Source organism: Schistocerca serialis, chromosome 2, assembly GCF_023864345.2.
Source record: "Schistocerca serialis cubense isolate TAMUIC-IGC-003099 chromosome 2, iqSchSeri2.2, whole genome shotgun sequence".
NCBI classification, from domain to species: domain Eukaryota; kingdom Metazoa; phylum Arthropoda; class Insecta; order Orthoptera; family Acrididae; genus Schistocerca; species Schistocerca serialis.
Genome location: NC_064639.1, coordinates 869,517,425 through 869,536,400, shown reverse-complemented (window position 1 = coordinate 869,536,400; position 18,976 = coordinate 869,517,425). Strand labels below are relative to the sequence as shown.

General features: G+C 38.5%; 1 protein-coding gene across 1 annotated transcript in view; it reads right to left on the bottom strand.

Moving 5' to 3' along the window:
* LOC126458188 (ryanodine receptor) overlaps positions 1–18,976 on the bottom strand; it is a 740,760-nt gene that overhangs the window by 282,101 nt on the left and 439,683 nt on the right. Inside the window, exons 42-45 of the mRNA XM_050095064.1 lie at positions 16,595–16,758; positions 6,686–6,784; positions 6,178–6,330; positions 2,369–2,492 (exon numbers count right to left, since the gene is read on the bottom strand). Coding sequence (XP_049951021.1) covers positions 2,369–2,492; positions 6,178–6,330; positions 6,686–6,784; positions 16,595–16,758 — 540 coding nt within the window. The remainder of the gene's footprint in view (positions 1–2,368; positions 2,493–6,177; positions 6,331–6,685; positions 6,785–16,594; positions 16,759–18,976) is intronic.

Below are 18,976 nucleotides of genomic sequence, written 5' to 3'. Positions count from 1 at the left end.
ACATATGTAAAAGTTATGGAAAAGTGCAAGCTTTCGGAGCCAGTGGCTCCTTCTTTTGGGGGAAGGGTTGAAGGGGAAGAAAGAGGGATGAAGAAAGAGGACTAACAAGGTTTAGGAAATGGGGAGAGTTATGCAAAAGACCGCCCAGAACCCCAGGTCAGGTGAGACTTACACAACAGGTGAGAAGAAAAGACTGATTGTTTGGGACTGCACCACATGAGATTAGAAGACCTTAGAGCTTAAAAGTGGAAGACAGGGCCTGTCTCTAAGCTGGTCATAGGTTGTGTTCCAAAAATGAACAGTTAGAGACAGAAGTGCTGACATTTTCTGCAGGACCTGACCATCATTTTGCAGGACAATGCTCAAGGACATAAAGTGCAAGATGTTACTGATTTGTTTGACTGATGGAGCTGTTAAGTGCTATACCACCTACTGCACTCCCCTGACTTAAGCCCTCATGAGTTCAACTCAATTTCTAAACTGAAGGAAACACTTCACGGCATTTGCTTCAGAGCTACTACAAATTTGTTGGGCAACAGACTGCGCTGCTCAAACTGTCAACACAACTGGCACTGCTAAGAGTATCCTACAACTTCCACATCGCTGGCAACGGGTTATACACAATGCTGGTGACTACTTTGAATGTCAGTAAAACATTGAAACACGTATCTATTTTATATGAGCTGTAAATAAATAGTTATCACTATTAAAGTTCCGACCCTCGTAGATAAAACACTAAGAACTAAGATAAAACACTAAAAACTCTAAGACGACACAGGTTTAGTCAATAGATGGTGTAGTCATTGGCAGCTGACCATAAATATAACGTAAAACACAATACATGTAATTAGGCAAAAAGCCATATGCATAGTGGGTGCTGACTTGTAATGGTCAACTCAAAGATGGTCCTCCACTATTAGAAATACACTGCCGTTTGTGAAAAGTGCAACACTGAGAAAGAATTACCCAAACAGCGCCACACTTGGTGGAAGTGGTAACAGGTGTGCAAGCAATACATGATACGTTTTGCAGTGAGATGCAGTACATGTGGGCCGAGCAGAGCCCTCTCGTGTTGGTCTGACAGGGTCGGTGTTGCGCCTAGTGTAGTCCGTGCAGAGCTGTCATACAAGGTAGAAACAATACAATGAGTGACCGTATGCCTCGTCAACATCAAAGGGAGCTATATCGGCATGTGAGCAAGTTCAAACGGGGCAGAAAGTTCAAACAGGGCAGAATGATCAGTCTCCGGGAAACGGGGTTGTCATACTGTGACATTTCGGCTCGCGCAGTGCATGCTTCCACGACAGTAATGCGTGTGTGGAAGCAGTGGATAGAGGAACTGGACCACGGAACGTGACCACAGCACAGGATGACTGTTATCTTGTCTGCATGGCCATTATGGACTATACAGCGTCATCCACAGTGTTGGCTCATCGCTGGAGCACTGCAAAAGGGGTGAACTTGCCTGCATCGACAGTTCGTCACCGTCTGCTGCAGGGTGGACTGGTTGCATGCATGCCATTACGTCGGCTTCCACTGTCCAGAAACCACAAGCTCCTCTGACTGTAATGGGCATGTGAACACCAATGCTGGGATGCTGAGTGGCAATATGTAATCTTTTCAGGTGAGTCTCCCTTCAACGTGTCTTACAGTGATGGCCGCATAAATGTCAGGCAGTACCACCGTGAGCGCAACCTGGAGGGCTGCATTGTGGAGCAGCACAGTGGACAAACACCAGGTGGTGATCGTTTGGGGTGCCATTGGTTACAACAACCGATCTTGCCTCGTACCTATTGTGGGCACTTTTGACAGCAACCAGTACCTAACGGAGGTTGTGGAGCTCAAGGTTCTCCCCCTGCTTCAGTCATCTCCACAGGCCACATTTTAAAAGGACAATGCCCGGTCACATATTGCGAGGTAGAGCAACGGATACCATTGCTTCCCTGGCCTGCACATTTGCCAGGCATGTTGCCCATCGAGCATGTCTGGGATATGGTTGGTCAGCATGTGGTGCGTCACGATCCTCCAGTAATTAGTTTCATGGATTTGTGGGCTCAGATACAAACTGTATGGAATGTTTTCAGAACGTTATTAATTTAATGCCACAGCGTATAGCAGCTCTAATTGCAACACATGGTGGCCACATGACATACTGAATAGTAGGGCTCAAAGAATATGTACAGATTTGAAAAAGTAATCATTATTTACTTGTCATGCACCTAACCTGTAGTATTAAATTAATTGAATTCATGCATTTCCTTCTTGGTGTTGCAATTCCCACAAACAGTAGTGTATGATGAAATATTGCACTCTGGAGTAAAAACTTAAGTTTTTGTGTAAATAATACAAAACTTTATTTTCAACTAACCTTCAGGTGTTTTCTTTTCAGGTTCTACTGCTTCCTTAGGTTCTTCCTCCATCTCTTTCACCGCATTGATGAAATTGTACAGGCGTTTAATAGGACCAGGTTTCACTACTTCAACTGCATTTTCCTGATAAATAAATTTAATGAAATTTGTAATATGCTCTTCATGAACATTGCATAGTTAACAACACAAAAAATAAAAAATAGGAATCATGATGCTGCCATTCTGTTGGATTTCTGCAATCCCTTAAATTTTAAGGGGCAAAATTGAAGTGTTATGTATCTGAAGCACTATTTCTGCTGGAATTAGTTATCATAAATTACACTTCATTGGTTTGTAGTGTGTATTCTCATTTGTTTCCTAAAAATTAAAAATAAACAAATTGCGTGAAATAAAAGGAGTTCATTGTAAAATTGTATAACTGTTTGAATGCAATGGAAGTTGCAAGTTTGATTTGTAATGGTGAAAGTTTAGTGCAAACTGACACATAAGTTCCAAGAATTTGAAAATGAAGATATGATATTCTAGGAAAAATAACAATGGTGCTGAGTAATATATTCCCCTGATACTTACATTGGAAAAAACTGATAACTCGTCCAAATTTGCCATGTTATTGGCAGATAGCCACAATGAGTCCATTACATGACCATGTGAGTGTTTGAGTGAAATAAATATTACTGTTAAAAGTTAATAGCTGGCTCATATGGACCAACAATGTATGTGCCAATGTATCAAGAGTTTTGAGTTTTACTGGTTTTTAACAATATTATCAAAACGATGGTTGCTACTCATCATATAGAAGAGATGCTGAGTTGCAGATTGGCAGCCCCTCCCCCCCCCCCCCCCCCCCCCACTCACTCTGCAACTCAAGGTATCATCTTTATGGTACTCATACACACATGACCACAATCTCTGGCTGCTGAGGCCAGACTGTGGCCATGTGCATGTGACTTGCATTTGCATGAATGTGTGTTTGTGTGTGTGTGTGTATGTTGTCTATCCTGATGAAGGCCTTGTTAGCCAAAACCTCTCTTTCTGATAGTCTTTTTGCTGTGCCTATCTGGGACTCATCATCTCTGCTACATGGTGAGTAGCAACTATTCTTTTCATAATATTGTTACTGGTTTTTTATTATTAAATAATGAAAAGTCCAGGTTGGAATATCAACAGTATTATGAAAAAGATAGATCACTACTCACTGTAAAGGTGACACATTGAGTTGTAGACAGGCACGATGGAAAGACTGTTACAAATAAGCTTTCACCCTAAGCCTTCTTCAGACAAAGGAAACACGCACACACATTCACACAAGCAAGCACACCTCAAACGCACCACGACATGTGTGTGTGAGGTACGATAGATTGTGTGTGTGTTTCTCTTTTCTGAAGAAGGCTTTGTCTGGAAGCTTATTTGCAACAGTCTTTTCATCATGACTGTCTGCAACTCAAGGTATCATCTTTATGGTAAGTAGCAATCTACCCTTTTCATAATACTGCTTTTTTATCATTATATTTCGTTTCTAAATTGACAACTGCTTTCATAATTCCCTCACATGCTAAAATTCTGACCATTTCATGCAAAACAACAGAACTGCAAAACAAGCTTCTTTAGTAAAATACACATTCAACACTTATATCAGAAGTTTTTAATCATCTTTTCCACATACCTTGTGTGATAAGCTACGTGAATGTGCAACACTGTTTAAATATCATGTCTTGTGTTACAAAAGGCTAAAGATGTAACACATCAGTAGCTATTCCAAAAGTTGTTTAACTCTTTCAGAGCTTCTGGTTACAATTGTGTACATTAACTTTTACTGTGTCTTAGCTGCAACTGAAGTATTTTTTCCCAATGGAGACTTAAGATACACATTTGTGGATGTTCTGCCTTTTCATCATGCACAAGCGCTGCCAACTGTTGGACACTGCTATGAAAATATCAGCAAGTCAATGTAGCAGCATGTAGCAGCTCATGACCACCAGAATAGAGGGATGTGGTTGGTTTGCAATATTCAACTGTATAACTGAGTACCATTATTGATTTTTTGCATGTTAATAATTGAATGAACATTTTACTATTTATTAAGTAGAGACTATTTCATAATTAGTTATTTTAGTCCATAAAATGAAGCCAAGTGTACAAAGTATGTTTTGAAAACAGGTACACATTTTTGTATAAATCTTGCATCTAAAATCATTAAAAAATCACCTAAGAGCAATAACACATAAACAAAAATTTTCCTCGCTCCAGAAAAAAATTCAAATCTGAAAGGGTTAATGTTGTCACTGAGAACACATGAATAACTGTACACTGCTGACCACTGGAACAGAAACACCAGAAAGATGGCATAAAATACACGTAAAATTGTCCTGAAATGCACTATATTCTTTGATACACAAATGATTAGCTCTTGGGCAGAAAGAGAAAGAAGTGTCATCATCTACATTCAGTATATAAAGAAAATTTCATTTGAATGTTTGGTGTTTGTGAGAATTTCATTTTATGTCTTGTATAATAAAGAGAAACATCTGCCTGCACAAGTCACAATTTGACAGGGGCAGGATAGTGGCCTGATGAGGCCACGGTTAATCATTTCTTGATATTGCTGCTCATGTGCCTGTCACATGAATAGGCCACGGTTAATCATTTCTTGATATTGCTGCTCATGTGCCTGTCACGTGAATATGGATCAATGGGTTCAGGAGGACAGTACTCGACACTGTGCAGAATTTCAACATATACATACAACCTGGACACAGCAGTACAGATACGCTTTTCACTTGGCCGTGCAGGATCAAACAGCCATATCACACACCTTGCGTCAGAAAAATAGGTTTGTTGCGGCAAGATAAGCACCTACACAGACAATGCAATGACACACAGAGTACAATGGACTATCAGCACCGTGACCACTGTTGAGGCTTCTTGTCATGCAACAGAGAGGAGTTATCAAAGAGAAGTGCACCTAATGTGAACAGCAGACACAGGAGTGGCACCAGATCATCTTTCCAGGCACATGCTAGCTCAGAATCCAGCATCACAACAGACGTATCCATGTGGGGAGGCTCTGACAAGCATAAATGTTGCCAGATTGCATTTGTCATTGTCATACAGGGCCCTGCGCGTCATGTGATGGTATATGGTGCAACTGGATGCAAAACATGGTCAACCATGACTCACAAACTGGCAACTTGGGTAGCAGACATCACATTTTTGACACTTTATGGTTAGTGGCTGTACCCTATCATCAAGACCTGTGTGATGTTATCTTTCAACAAGATAATGCAACACCACACGTTCTCTTGCTGTCCTGACCTACATCAATTCAGAAGGTGTTGGATTGTTGCACAGCCAATACATTCTTCAGATCTCTGACGCACTGAAAACAAGAAGTTACCGGTTACCGAGAAAGGGACACGTTGTCACTCGCTAGCCTCTCTGACAGAAGAATCCTGGTATGGAGCTGAAGAAGTTGATGTACCTGACTTAATGCCCAACTGGATCAAAGCCATTGTTGCCACAGGCTGCAGCTCTGTGTACTAAGTTTTGCACCCTGTAATACTCCAAAGTCACCAGCAAATTTGATTGTGTATTTTTTCTACTTCATTGAAAACATTTTGTTATTTGCTATCCTTCCTGGTGTTGCAATTTTAATGGCCAGAAATGTACTTGGAATTGTAAGGTAAATCTGTGGTGTCAGTTGGATTGCAATTTGTGTTTTGAAAGAGCAAACTACATCTAACAAACTTTTCTTAAGAATGGAGAAGTAATTTTATTTTAATTCCAGATAAAAGATTATTTTAAAAATTACCTCAGCTTCTTCTGCATCTCGCAGTGCATTAAGTGAAACATGTGACATTAATTTTTCATGGAATGCATTCAGTTGATCTCTTAGTTCTTCTCCACATGGGCAGTTTTCCTTGTCCTCCTCTTCAAGGTTTTTAAAACCAAGAATTGCATTCATCTACAATTATTATAAAGTATAATTAAAACAGATAAGTCATCAATATAATAAAATATTAAATCTCAAGATGTTCTGTTCTACTTTACTCGAATGTGCTTTCATTACACACATAAAATGCAGCAAATCCTGAAAGCTCTGGTATGATTAGAAACAAAGAATTTCTATAAAGCTGATATTAAAATCCTTGTCATTAACTACTCTGAGATCTGAATGCAGGAAATGTCCCTTTCCACCTTAAGTACCCTCCATGGAATGCCTAATACTTACGACTATTTTTGAAATGGCTATGCAAACATTTACTTATTACATGTACCATGTAACCTACAAACCAGTGGTAAATTTTGGCAATACTAACCTGCTCTTTTGGAGGGCACCTAAATTCTCTCGTCTTTTTAGCTGCAACTGCTGATGGGAGGTCTGACTGTTTGATGTCAACATATCTCCTCAGCTGGTCCTGTAATAAATATTTTCATTAGTTTATAAATCAGTTTTAGGGTTTTAGGAGACTGGAAACACAGTACTGTATTGTATTGTTATTGGAGCTGATTGTCTACAAAAGCATCTTATTCATAAAACATCTGACAAGTGGAAAGTACCATTTTGGCACAGAGATGGTTTGATTTGGACGATGTGCAAGTACCCCCAACCCCTCCTGGTGGAGTGATGGTGAATATCATAGCTGTTTTTCAATACACAATCATTACCTATTACACTTACCGGTACTTTAAAGAATGTGAGAGTTTCTATAATGTAGACACACTGTAAAAGAGTAATACTAGCTATTTTAAACAGTGCTTCACATAAGTCTCTAGATTTACATCCAAACATGATTCTAATGGCCTTTTCTTGTAGTTTTCATATGCAAAAAAGCTCACAGAATCATGTCAGGATGCAAACCTACAGCTGAGTCAGCATAAGTTGATCTCCGACAGTAGCAGTGGGCTGGGCACAGTGGCTTTGTGGGCCTACCTCAACTAGTAATGTAATATGATTTTGCAAACTTCTCTATGATGCTGCATCAGTGCCACAGATCTGTAGATGGCAACTGTTTTCACCTGCAGCCATTACCCCTTTGCAGTTGAATGCTGGCAACAGTGCTGTGAGCTGTCAGGGATCACCTTAAGCTGTTTTGACTATAGAAACTCATGTACTGTGTTTAAAACCATTATAATTTTCCAAAAGCTACAAAAGCCATAATATGGTACACTTTAGCTTACCAAAAGTTTGATATTATCAGACGAATTTTATCACTTACCAAAAATTTGTATTGGATACAAACTACACTTTCACAATCATGATGAACAGCGACCATAAAAAATAATTGATGACAGTATCATGAATAGGATAGATTCCTACTCACCATATAGAGGAGACACTGAGTTGAAAATGAGCACACCAAAAAGATTGATAAAAATGCGAGCTTCAGCCAAAAGCACTTCTTCTAAAGTAGACAACACACACACATTCACGCAAGCACAACTCACATACACATGACCACTATCTCTGTCTAGTGATGCCAGACTGCGAGCAACAGTGCGTGATGGCAGAAACAATCTGAGTGGTGGGGGTAATGAGGAGGCTACGGCAATGTGGAGCAGGGATAGCAGGTTATGGGTGGGGGATGGTAGGAGCGTGAAGGGACATTTTGGATACAGGATATGTCAGCTAGATGAAGCCGGGAGATTAGATGGCACGGGAGGTGCACCAAAAATGAGAGCAGTAAAGGAGGCGACGAATAGAGAGACAGAGACAAGTGGGTCAGTTGGTGGAACAGAAGGCTATGAAGTGCTGGAGTGGGAGCAGCAAAGGTTGAGACCACAGGGCCAATGGGAATGTAGGATACATTTCAGGGAGAGTTCCCTCCTCTGCAGCTCGGAAAAGCTAGTGCTGTTAGGAAGGATCCAGATGATGCAGGCTTGAAGCAATCACTAATGTGAAGAATGCTGTGTTGGGCAGCATGCTTGGCAACTGGGTGTTCCAGCTGTTGTGGTGGTATGCCACATAACGTGATAAAAATGATATTGAATAACTTCGCAAATATACCAAAACTGAAGTCGTAATGAAATGAATATTATCACAGAAAAATAATAGATTCTGTAATCAATTAATAGGATCTGTGAATGTAATTGCAATCTCTGTTCCTTTTGCAAAAGGATTGCTCTCTCTTCCCTTTCATTTCTTCGTAGCGTAAGAAGCCATTTTGTGACGAGGCATGAAAACGTGAAAGTTTCACATAATATTTAGCCTAAATATAATCAAATATTACTTAAAAGTGTTGCTAATGTTTTTCTGTAACAGCTCCTATATTCATGAAGTGAAGTATTTCAATATTTTACGCAAATTTTATAGGGGAACATATTTGCAGAGGTCAGTGCCATTATTTCAAATGATAACGGCCCAGAGTCATAATAAACATCTTAATATTTGCTAACAAATAAAAATAAATGTAAATGTAGGAGAATTCTCTTGATTAGTGGTTCTTCCTTTGAAACAGCAAAACTAATCAGTTTCTCCAATTTTGAATCAGATTTGAGTAAAGTGATTTCTGTAAATTTTTTTGATCCTCACTTAACGGGAATTGCGAGAATCTCCTTAGCCTTATATTTTCATATAAGTAAAGAATAATTTACAAAAATCAATTAAATATAGACATATATCTGGAATTTTGTGTGTTGGTGGTGTCTTTTAATATAAAAACATCGTGTCAGGCAAACTAACTGTGAGAAATACCACAACTGAGTCAATGATGTAAATAATTTTCCAGTTGTGAAGCAGCCAGAATAACACTAACTCCAACTTTTCATAACATATAAATAGCAATACATAAAAAAACCACCACACTGTCTCTTCACCACAGTTTGTCAACAGCCATTCATGTGGGCAGACAGCTTGTTGGTTGACATGCCCGTATACAAAGTAGTGGTGGTAACTTAGCTTGTAGATCACGTGACTACTGTCATGGGTTGTCCTGCCTTTCATGGGATAGGTGATGTTTGTGACTGGGCAGAAATAGGTGATGGTGGGAGGATGTATGGGACAGGTCTTGCATGTAGGCCTATTACAGGGTTATGAGCCATAAGGCAAGGGGTTGGGAGCACGGGTGGAGTAGGGATGGATGAGGATATTGCATAAGTTCAGTAAATGGCAGAATATCACTATATCACAGTGAGAGGGAAGGGAAGGATAGGGGTGGGTATTCCTCATTCCAGGGCATGATGTGAGATACTCAAAACCCTGGTGAGGATTGTGATTCAGTTGCTCCAGTCCTAGCTGATACTGAGCAGTTACAGGTGTAGACAGGGCACAACAAACTTTCAGCAGCAAATTGAAAAGTAAGAATGTAGGGAAATCAGTAAAGAGAAAGAAAGTGTTGTTGTTAGGTAGTTCCCATGGAAGAGGTGTTGGCCAACTCTTGCAGGATGAACTAGGATCAGAATACCAGGTCACCAATTTTTTTAAACCTAGTGCTGGTCTGGAGCAGGTGACAGAGGATTTAGGATCACTTTGCAAAGATTTCACTAAGGAAGACACCGTGGTTATAGTGGGTGGGGCAGGTAACAGTATTGACAGAGATCCTGGGTACAGCATAGAGTGTGACCTGGCGAAGATTGCATCAGCATCGAGGCATACCAGTGTTGAGTTTGTATCTGTTCTTGGGCGCCATGACCGACCTCATTTGAACTCTTCTGTCAAGAGAGTTAATTTGGAGCTGGAACGGCTGCTCATGTCGGGTGCGGGGTCACACATTGGTGTGGTTCATGTTGATTCTGTCAGTAGGTGGGATTATACTAGGCATGGCCTTCACCTCAACAGGAAGGGGAAGGGTAAATTGGCTGGGGAAATAGCAGGAAAGTTAAAGGGGGGAGGCACTGTCATGAGTGGTAAAATACCAGTGGTTATAGGATTCAGAAAAGACCCTTTTTTAGGGTAGGGAGGACAGAAAGAAAACAAATTTTAAGAGAGGTTAGAACTGAGACAAACCTTCAGTTTGAGAAAGAAATCAAAAAACATAATTCCAGCTTATTACATCAACATAAACAGCCATTGGTTAAGAATTTTCAACTGTCAGCAGATATTTTAACTCCATCCAATTTTAAGTCAGTCAATGTGAAATGTCAGCTATCTTTATTGCATCAAAATATTCGAGGACTGAGAAATAAAATTAATGAATTAACTATCTGCATAGATGAATTAGAGTCTTCAAACCCAGCTGACATAATCTGCCTCTCTGAACATCATGTGACCACTGGTATAGAACTTTTAAGTGTTACAGGGTTTAGGTTAGCATCTCACTATTGTAGATCAGAAATGGAGAAAGGAGGAGTTGCCACATTCATCAGGAACTGTCATAAATTTAAGAACATAGACGTTCATAAATTTTGCCTAGAACAGCATATGGAAGCATGTGCAACAGAATTAGATTTTCACAAAAAATCTTTCATAATATTAAGTGTGTATCGAGCACCTGCAGGTAACTTTAATCTGTTTGTAAACCACCTTGAAGCTGTACTGGCCCATTTAACAACCAAAAACAAAGAAATAGTGGTTGCTGGTGATTTCAATGTAGATTTCCTTAAAGACTCTCCCAATAAGAACCTATTTGAGTTAGTAACACTATCATTCAACTTAATTCCCACAGTAAAGTTCCCCACTAGGATAACCACTTGCTCACAAACAGCCATTGATAATATCTTTATAGAAAAGTCAAATGAACAAAATTATATTACAAAACCAATAGTCAATGGCCTCTCAGACCATGACATGCAGTTCCTTCTGTTAAATGTTAATACTGAACAGGATATAAAATCTGTTAAATCTGAGCTCAAGAGGGTAATCAGTAAGCCAAAAATTGATTATTTTAGGACACTCCTCAGAGACATTCACTGGACTGATGTTTACAGTGCTCATGGCATGAATGAAAAATATAACATTTTTGCTAATAGTGTGCTTACCTTATTTGAACACTGCTTTCCCCCAAAACTTACCAAGGTTAGAGCAAAGTCTACAAAGAAGCCATGGATTACTCGAGGAATAGGGGTATCTTGTAAAACAAAAAGAAAACTGTATCTGTCAATCCGAAACATTTCCAATGTTGATGCTATAGCACATTATAAGAAATACTGCAAAATATTAAAGACTGTAATACGGATGTCAAAGCAAATATATTACAAGGAAAAGATAGTCATATCAGATAACAAAATAAAGACAATATGGGATATAGTGAAGGAGGAGACCGGTAGAACCAGACATGAAGAGGAACAAATAGCATTAAGAGTAAATGATGCATTGGTGACAGATGTGTATAGTGTTGCAGAACTTTTTAACAAACATTTTATAACTGTTACTGAAAAGATGGGGTTGTCAGGTTCGGTAGATGCTGCTATGGATTACCTTAGACCAGACATTTCAAGTAACTTCCATAATATGAATTTGACCCTCACTACCCCAACAGAAATAATGTCCATCATAAAATCTTTAAAATCAAAAACATCTAGTGGGTATGATGAAATATCAACAAAGTTAATTAAAGAATGTGATTCTGAGCTAAGTAACATATTAAGCTATCTGTGTAACCAGTCGTTTATCAGTGGAATATTTCCCGAATGGCTGAAATATGCTGAAGTTAAGCCACTGTTTAAGAAGGGAGATAAAGAAATAGCATCAAATTTCCGTCCAATTTCACTGTTGCCAGCATTCTCAAAAATTTTCGAAAAAGTAATGTACAGTCGTCTTTATAACCATCTTATCTCAAATAACATACTGTCAAAGTCACAGTTTGGATTTCTAAAAGGTTCTGATATTGAGAAGGCTATCTACACTTACAGTGAAAATGTACTTAATTCATTAGACAAAAAATTGCAGGCAACTGGTATATTTTGTGATCTGTCAAAGGCATTTGACTGTGTAAATCACAATATCCTTTTAAGTAAACTAGAATATTATAGTGTAACAGGAAATGCTGCAAAATGGTTCAAATCTTATATCTCTGGCAGGAAACAAAGGGTGTTATTAGGAAAGAGACATGTATCAAGCTATCAGGCATCATCCAACTGGGAACTAATTACATGTGGGGTCCCACAAGGTTCCATTTTGGGGCCCTTACTTTTTCTTGTGTATATCAATGACCTTTCATCAGTAACATTACCAGATGCCAAGTTTGTTTTGTTTGCTGATGATACAAACATTGCAATAAATAGCAAATCAAGTGTAGTCTTAGAAAGATCAGCCAATAAAATATTTGTAGACATTAATCACTGGTTCCTAGCCAATTCTTTGTCACTAAACTTTGAAAAAACACACTACATGCAGTTCAGAACTTGTAAGGGGTGTCCCAAGAGTATATGTCTAACATATGATGACAAGAAGATAGAAGAAGTGGACAGTGTTAAATTCTTGGGATTACAGCTTGATAATAAATTCAACTGGGAGGAGCACACCACAGAACTGCTGAAGCGTCTTAACAAATCTCTGTTTGCAATGCGAATTTTGTCAGACATAGGGGATATAAAAATGAAAAAGCTGGCATACTATGCTTACTTTCATTCCATAATGTCATATGGGATTATCTTCTGGGGTAATTCATCAAGCCAAGCTAAAGTTTTCCGGGCACAAAAACGTGCAGTAAGAATTATATGTGGTGTGAACTCAAGAACATCCTGCAGAAGCCTGTTTAGGGAACTAGGGATACTAACTACAGCTTCCCAATATATTTATTCCTTAATGAAATTTGTCATTAAAAATATATCACTTTTTCAAACCAACAGCTCAATTCATGGAATCAATACTAGAAATAAGAATAATCTTCACAAGGATTTAAAGTCACTTAGTCTTGTACAAAAAGGTGTGCATTATTCAGGAACACACATTTTCAATAACTTGCCAGCAGCCATAAAAAGCTTAACAACCAATGAAATTCAGTTTAAGAGAAGCCTAAAGGATTTATTGGTGGCCAACTCCTTCTACTCCATTGATGAATTTCTGAGGAAAACCAACTGATTTGTATATAAGTACAACATAACTTCTGCACAATTTCAGTGCAGTAATGTGTTCACTGAAAATTTGTGTGTGTGTGTGTGTGTGTGTGTGTGTGTGTGTGTGTGTGTGTGTGTAAGTATAATCTAACTTCTGCACCATTTCAGTGCAGTAATGTGTTCATTGTAAATAAGTATTACAGTAGTTGTATTACATGTTTCTTACCTTATAAATAAATATAAAACTTTTTTATTTTAAATTCAGTGCAATAGTATTTGTAAAATGACTCTTAGTGTTCATTAAAAAATGACGATCATTCCACTTGGGACCTGTGGAATGGTACATTAGCTTATTTGTTTTAGTTTAAATATTTGTCATGTATTGTTGTTTTTCTGACATGTTCCACATCCTGGAGGACCTCCTCACTACGGATCAATTGGAATGAAAGTAAATCTAATCTAATCTAAAAAAAAGTCATGAGGCAAATGCTCCTTTGTGGGTGGACGATGGGACTCTGGGATGTGGCGGCTGACTGGATAGATAAGGAATATGAGATATGCTTCTGTACAAGGTTGTTAGAGTGACACCCTTGGTATATTTTGAGAGGGAATGCTCATCATTATAGATGTGACAGCCACAGGTGGCTAGGCTGTGTGGAAGGGACTTCTTGGTATGGAATGGGTGGGAGCTGTCAATGTGGAGGTACTGATGTAGCCATCTTTGAGGTTGATGCCAGCATTGAAGAAGGTGGCTTCTTGGGTTGAGGATGACCAGGTGGAGCAAAGGGGGGAGAAGGCATTGAGGTTCTGGTGGAATGTGGATAGGGTGTCCTCACCCTCAATCCAGATCAGTAAATCATCAAAGAAACTGAACCAGGTGAGGGGTTTGGGATTATGGATGGTTAGGAAGCATACCTGTACATGGTCCATGGATAGGTTGGCATAGGATGGTACCATGCAGGTGACCATTGCTCAACCAAGGGTTTGGTAGTAGATGATGCCTTCAAAGATGAAGTAATTGTGGGCAAGGATACAGACAGTCAAAGTGACCAGGAAGGAGGCTGTAGGTTTGGAATCTGTCAGGCTTTGGGAAAGATAATGTTCATTAGTGGCAAGGCTATGGGTGTAAATGATGTTAGTGTAAAGAGAGGTGGCATCAATACAGACAAGCAGGTTGCATGTGGTTAAGGAACAGGAACTGTGTGGTAAAGGAACAGGAACTGAGGAGAGTCAGTGAAGGAAATGGTTAGTGTCCACTTGGAGAAACTCTGCTCTCGTAGACCAACATGTTCAACATATTACCTGTAACCTACACTCCTATATAAAATACACTATCTGTTTCCTCCACTGACTCTCCATAGTTCCTGTTTCTCAACTGCACAGTGCCCTGACTCTCCATAGTTCCTGTTTCTCTACTGCACAGTGCCCTGTTCATCGTTATTGATGTCATATCATTTTACATTAACACCCTGCTATTTAAAGCTACCTTTCCGAATGCCGGATAGATTCCAAACCCTCAACCTACTTTCTAGTCACCATGACCAATTATATCCTCAGCCGCAATTACTCCACCTTTGTAGGCATCAACTGCAGTCAAGTCCATGATACAGTAATGGGCACCTGCAGAGCACCATCCTATGCCAATCTATTTGTGGGCTGTTTAGAGACATCCTTCCTAACTACACAGACTCCCAAACCACTCACCTGGTTCAGATTCACTGATGACATTTTCGTGATATGGATTGAGCGCAAGGACTCTCTATCCATATTCTTCCAGAACTTCAACACCTTCTCCCCCATTTGCTTCATCTTGATCATTATCAACTCAACAACTACCCAACACAACATTCTTCACTTCGATGACTGCTTTACAAGCTGCACCATCTGGATCCTTCCTACCAACACCCAGCTTTTGTGAACTGAATCAGTGAGAACCCTTCATCCAATATATCCTATGTTCCTATAACATCCTGGCCTCAAACTTCATACTCCATGTCCTTCACCCACCTACCCCTTCGCTGCTCCCACTCCAGCACTACACAGCCTTCTATTCCACCAACACTCCCAATCTCTCTCTTTTCTTCTCCTCCTTTACTGCTCTCCTTACAAGTAAATTAAGTTAGACCAATTTAATTTCAATGGTCATAAACAGTTTTTGTATACTTATGAGCAAAATACTAATGAGTAAAATAAAACAGAACTGCAACTCCACTTCCAACAGATCTAACTTCATATAAAGAGAATGCACTCAACGTTTAGTCACTAACAAAAATTTCTGCAGTCTCATTATAAACCAGCATCTTTCTTGGCTGTTTTTTAGAAAACGGTTTAATGATACTGGTACCAATTACCAACATGACCTTTTCAAACATTACAGAAGCACTTTTGTATTACAGTCCACTTTAGAAAATCTATGTCTTCACAAACAGAAATTTCTGATGAGATAGTAATTTTCATATTATAAGAATGTATTTCAAAATTCCTTGATCGATATGAAATAGCTAAGAAAATTTTCCTAGTCATTTCAAGAAATTCAAGAGTCCTCAACCTGCAAAGACATGTGCAACAAATGTAGCATGCAACAAATTTTGCTCCACAAAATTGCAGACAGAAAGTATACCTATACTATTAGTTCAATGTTCAGAAAACACCCTCAGTTCAAAAATGGAACTTAGTAGTTCTGGTAGATCATTTATCTTTGACACTTCCAGTGACTAACACAGGGAAAACTATCAAAGGCAGGGACGCAGATAAAGCCTACAAAGAAATTATAGTTTTCACAAAGTAGAGTTGACAGCTGATAAAATAATTTTATCAATTCCTCAAATGTCGAAATTTCATTTGCACTTCCTCAATTGTTCTTATGCAGAAGTAAGCTGACAGCTTTGCAAAATTGCCATGTTTCCCACTATATCTAGCTCTGATTCAACTGTTTCAACATTTTATTAATTGAATCTAAAGATTTCAACAGCTAGGGATGATTGGCCCCCAAATGAGTGAAGAAAGATAATATCATCTCAGCTGAAATGAAAATGTTACAGACCAACAGTAGAGTCATTAACTTAAGGTCTTCTTGGAATAAAGCTGATATACTCTAAACATTTCTAACTCTGATGTAAATATGTGAATTTTTTAATTGTTTGTACAGAATTCTGTCTATCCAAGTATGCTATTTCCTGTAGGAAAAAATGAGAGTGGATACTTTTTGAGGGCAATACCATGTTCTGAAATTTGTTGCATGATACGTACATGTTTTAAGAGTATTTATGCACCACATAAAATACATTACTTACTGTTTGCAGTTCTGCAACAAAATCGTGGCTGAAGGCAATGATTGATTCAACTCTGTGACGTAACTGGCTGTCACATAAGTGATGCAAAAGATAGCACATCTGTAGCTTGGCTCCTTCTGCCATTTTCATTTGAAGCAGTCCTTTCCTATGCTCATCCTTCCCCTCTGTTAACAAATATATTCCAATTTTAATTATTATACAATGATGATGAACTCTGATGATGAACTTCCAGACACTTCATTATATATGCAATGATAAATTAATACAGACAACACAGAAGCCCATTATTTTAGAATTTACTGTCAGCACTATTTAGACAAATTGGGAAGATCTTCAGCAGAAGTTATGTACAATAATAATAATAATAATAATAATAATAATAATGACAATACAATAACAAAATCATAGAATTCCCTTTACCATTAATCCTAACAATTCTAATAACAACTGATACTACTGCTCCTAATAATAACATTAAATATTCACAGGTGGATCTTGGGCTAAAAAAATTTAAACACTTGCTTCATCATGAAACTGTGAAAGACAGGAATTACAAAAAGAAACTGACGTGTGAATGTCATGGATTATGGATTATGAATGACACCACCAGCAACAAAGGAGGCTTAAGGAGCAATAAACCAGCCTGTTATTAAAAGTGCCTTGACGCAGCAGCCTACTTTCATTCATTCATACATTACATTCATAGATTCCATGATGAACAAGAACCTTAATGGATGTGGAACATGTGGAAGTACATAGAATCTAAGTCTACACACATACCCTATGAACCAATGTGAAGTGCAAGGCAGAGGGTACTTAACATACTACCACATGTCTAGGTTTCTTCCTGTTCCAATGACACAGAGGTGTAATGTCTCCATATGCACTGTAATTAATCTAATCTTGTCTTTATGGCAGATAGGGGACTGATGGATATCTCTAGATTCTTCACTTAACACTGGTTTTTAAAACATTTATAGAAGTCCTTTATGGGATAATTAGCATCCAGCTTCAAGTGCCTGTGAATTTAGGTGTTTTAGTTTTTCTGTGATGCTCTCCTGTGAGGCGAACAAATCTGTCATCATTCATACCGCCCTTCTTCGTCTACATTCAGAATCTTCTGTTAATACTATTTGAAGAAGTAATTCAATGAACCACTTCTGAAAGATACATTTGCAATTAAAGTTTTTTAATGGAATCCTAAACATCACCTGAGTGCTACCTTATTTAATTAGAAAACAGAGTAAAGGATGGGAGGGAACAAGTCTAATCAGGTATGAAAGGAGACAACGCAAAATGGAAGAGAGGAAATCGAGACTTCTCCATTTTTAACATAACTGGCTTTTTAATCTCACTTGTTGCCAGTATTTAAATACAGATTTACCTCTAATCCTGATGTACTGTATCTCTCCTGAAATGGTGTCCTAGATAACTCTCTTACTTGATCGCTGATGATTCAAACACTTCTCCATCCATTTCCTCTTTTGCAAGATGAAGGAATTTCTGGCCACCAAAAGCAAGGATTTACGTAAATTTTAATTGCTACTGTGTCTGTTGCTCCTGGTAAGTAGAAATCCTTCCATCCATATTTCACTATTGCTCCAGTCTAGCGATCACATTTCTTTTAAGTATTAATTATAATAAAGTTTTCTGTCACTTAAGAAGGAAATAACTGAAATGGGGAAATAATGGAGGTTGAATGTAATGGAGACAGATAATTGAGAACGAAGAATAAGAAAGGGGGCAAAGATAATGGATTGTGTCAGAGAGATCAAAGATAGTGTACAAGTAAGAACTATTACAACTTCAGTTCAGAAATGATATAAGGGATTGATATGCAACATTTACATGCCTAACAATTTCTGGAAGACAAAACCTAAATTTAGGAATTTTTTTCACTGTTATTTTTAAATGTTAGACCTGAATCAAATTTGCTAGCTGAATCAATATTTGTTTTCCAAGCATCAGTTGTTTCATACAAATTATTTCTGCATATAGACAAAGATTTTGTCTTCATTTTGAAGTGATGGTACCAATACTTCTGTAATACTTTTAATAAGGAGATGGTATGAAACTATCTAGCAGATTAAAACAGGGTGCTGAACCGGGACCCACACCTGGACCTCTGCCTTTCATGGGCAAGTACTCCACTGACTGAGCTATCCAAGCACAATTCACAAGCTGCCCTCACAGCTTTACTTCTTCCAAACTTCTTGGAAGTTCTCCTACTTATCTTGCGGAACTTAGCCACAGCTACAGCCTAGCCTCAATTACATGCGTTGTGGAAAATGTGTGAAGTGGTCACTGCTGGAATATTACTCTGCTTCAACATTTGGAGACTTGGAATGGCTAGAAAACTTCTGAAAAGCAAATGTTTTGTCA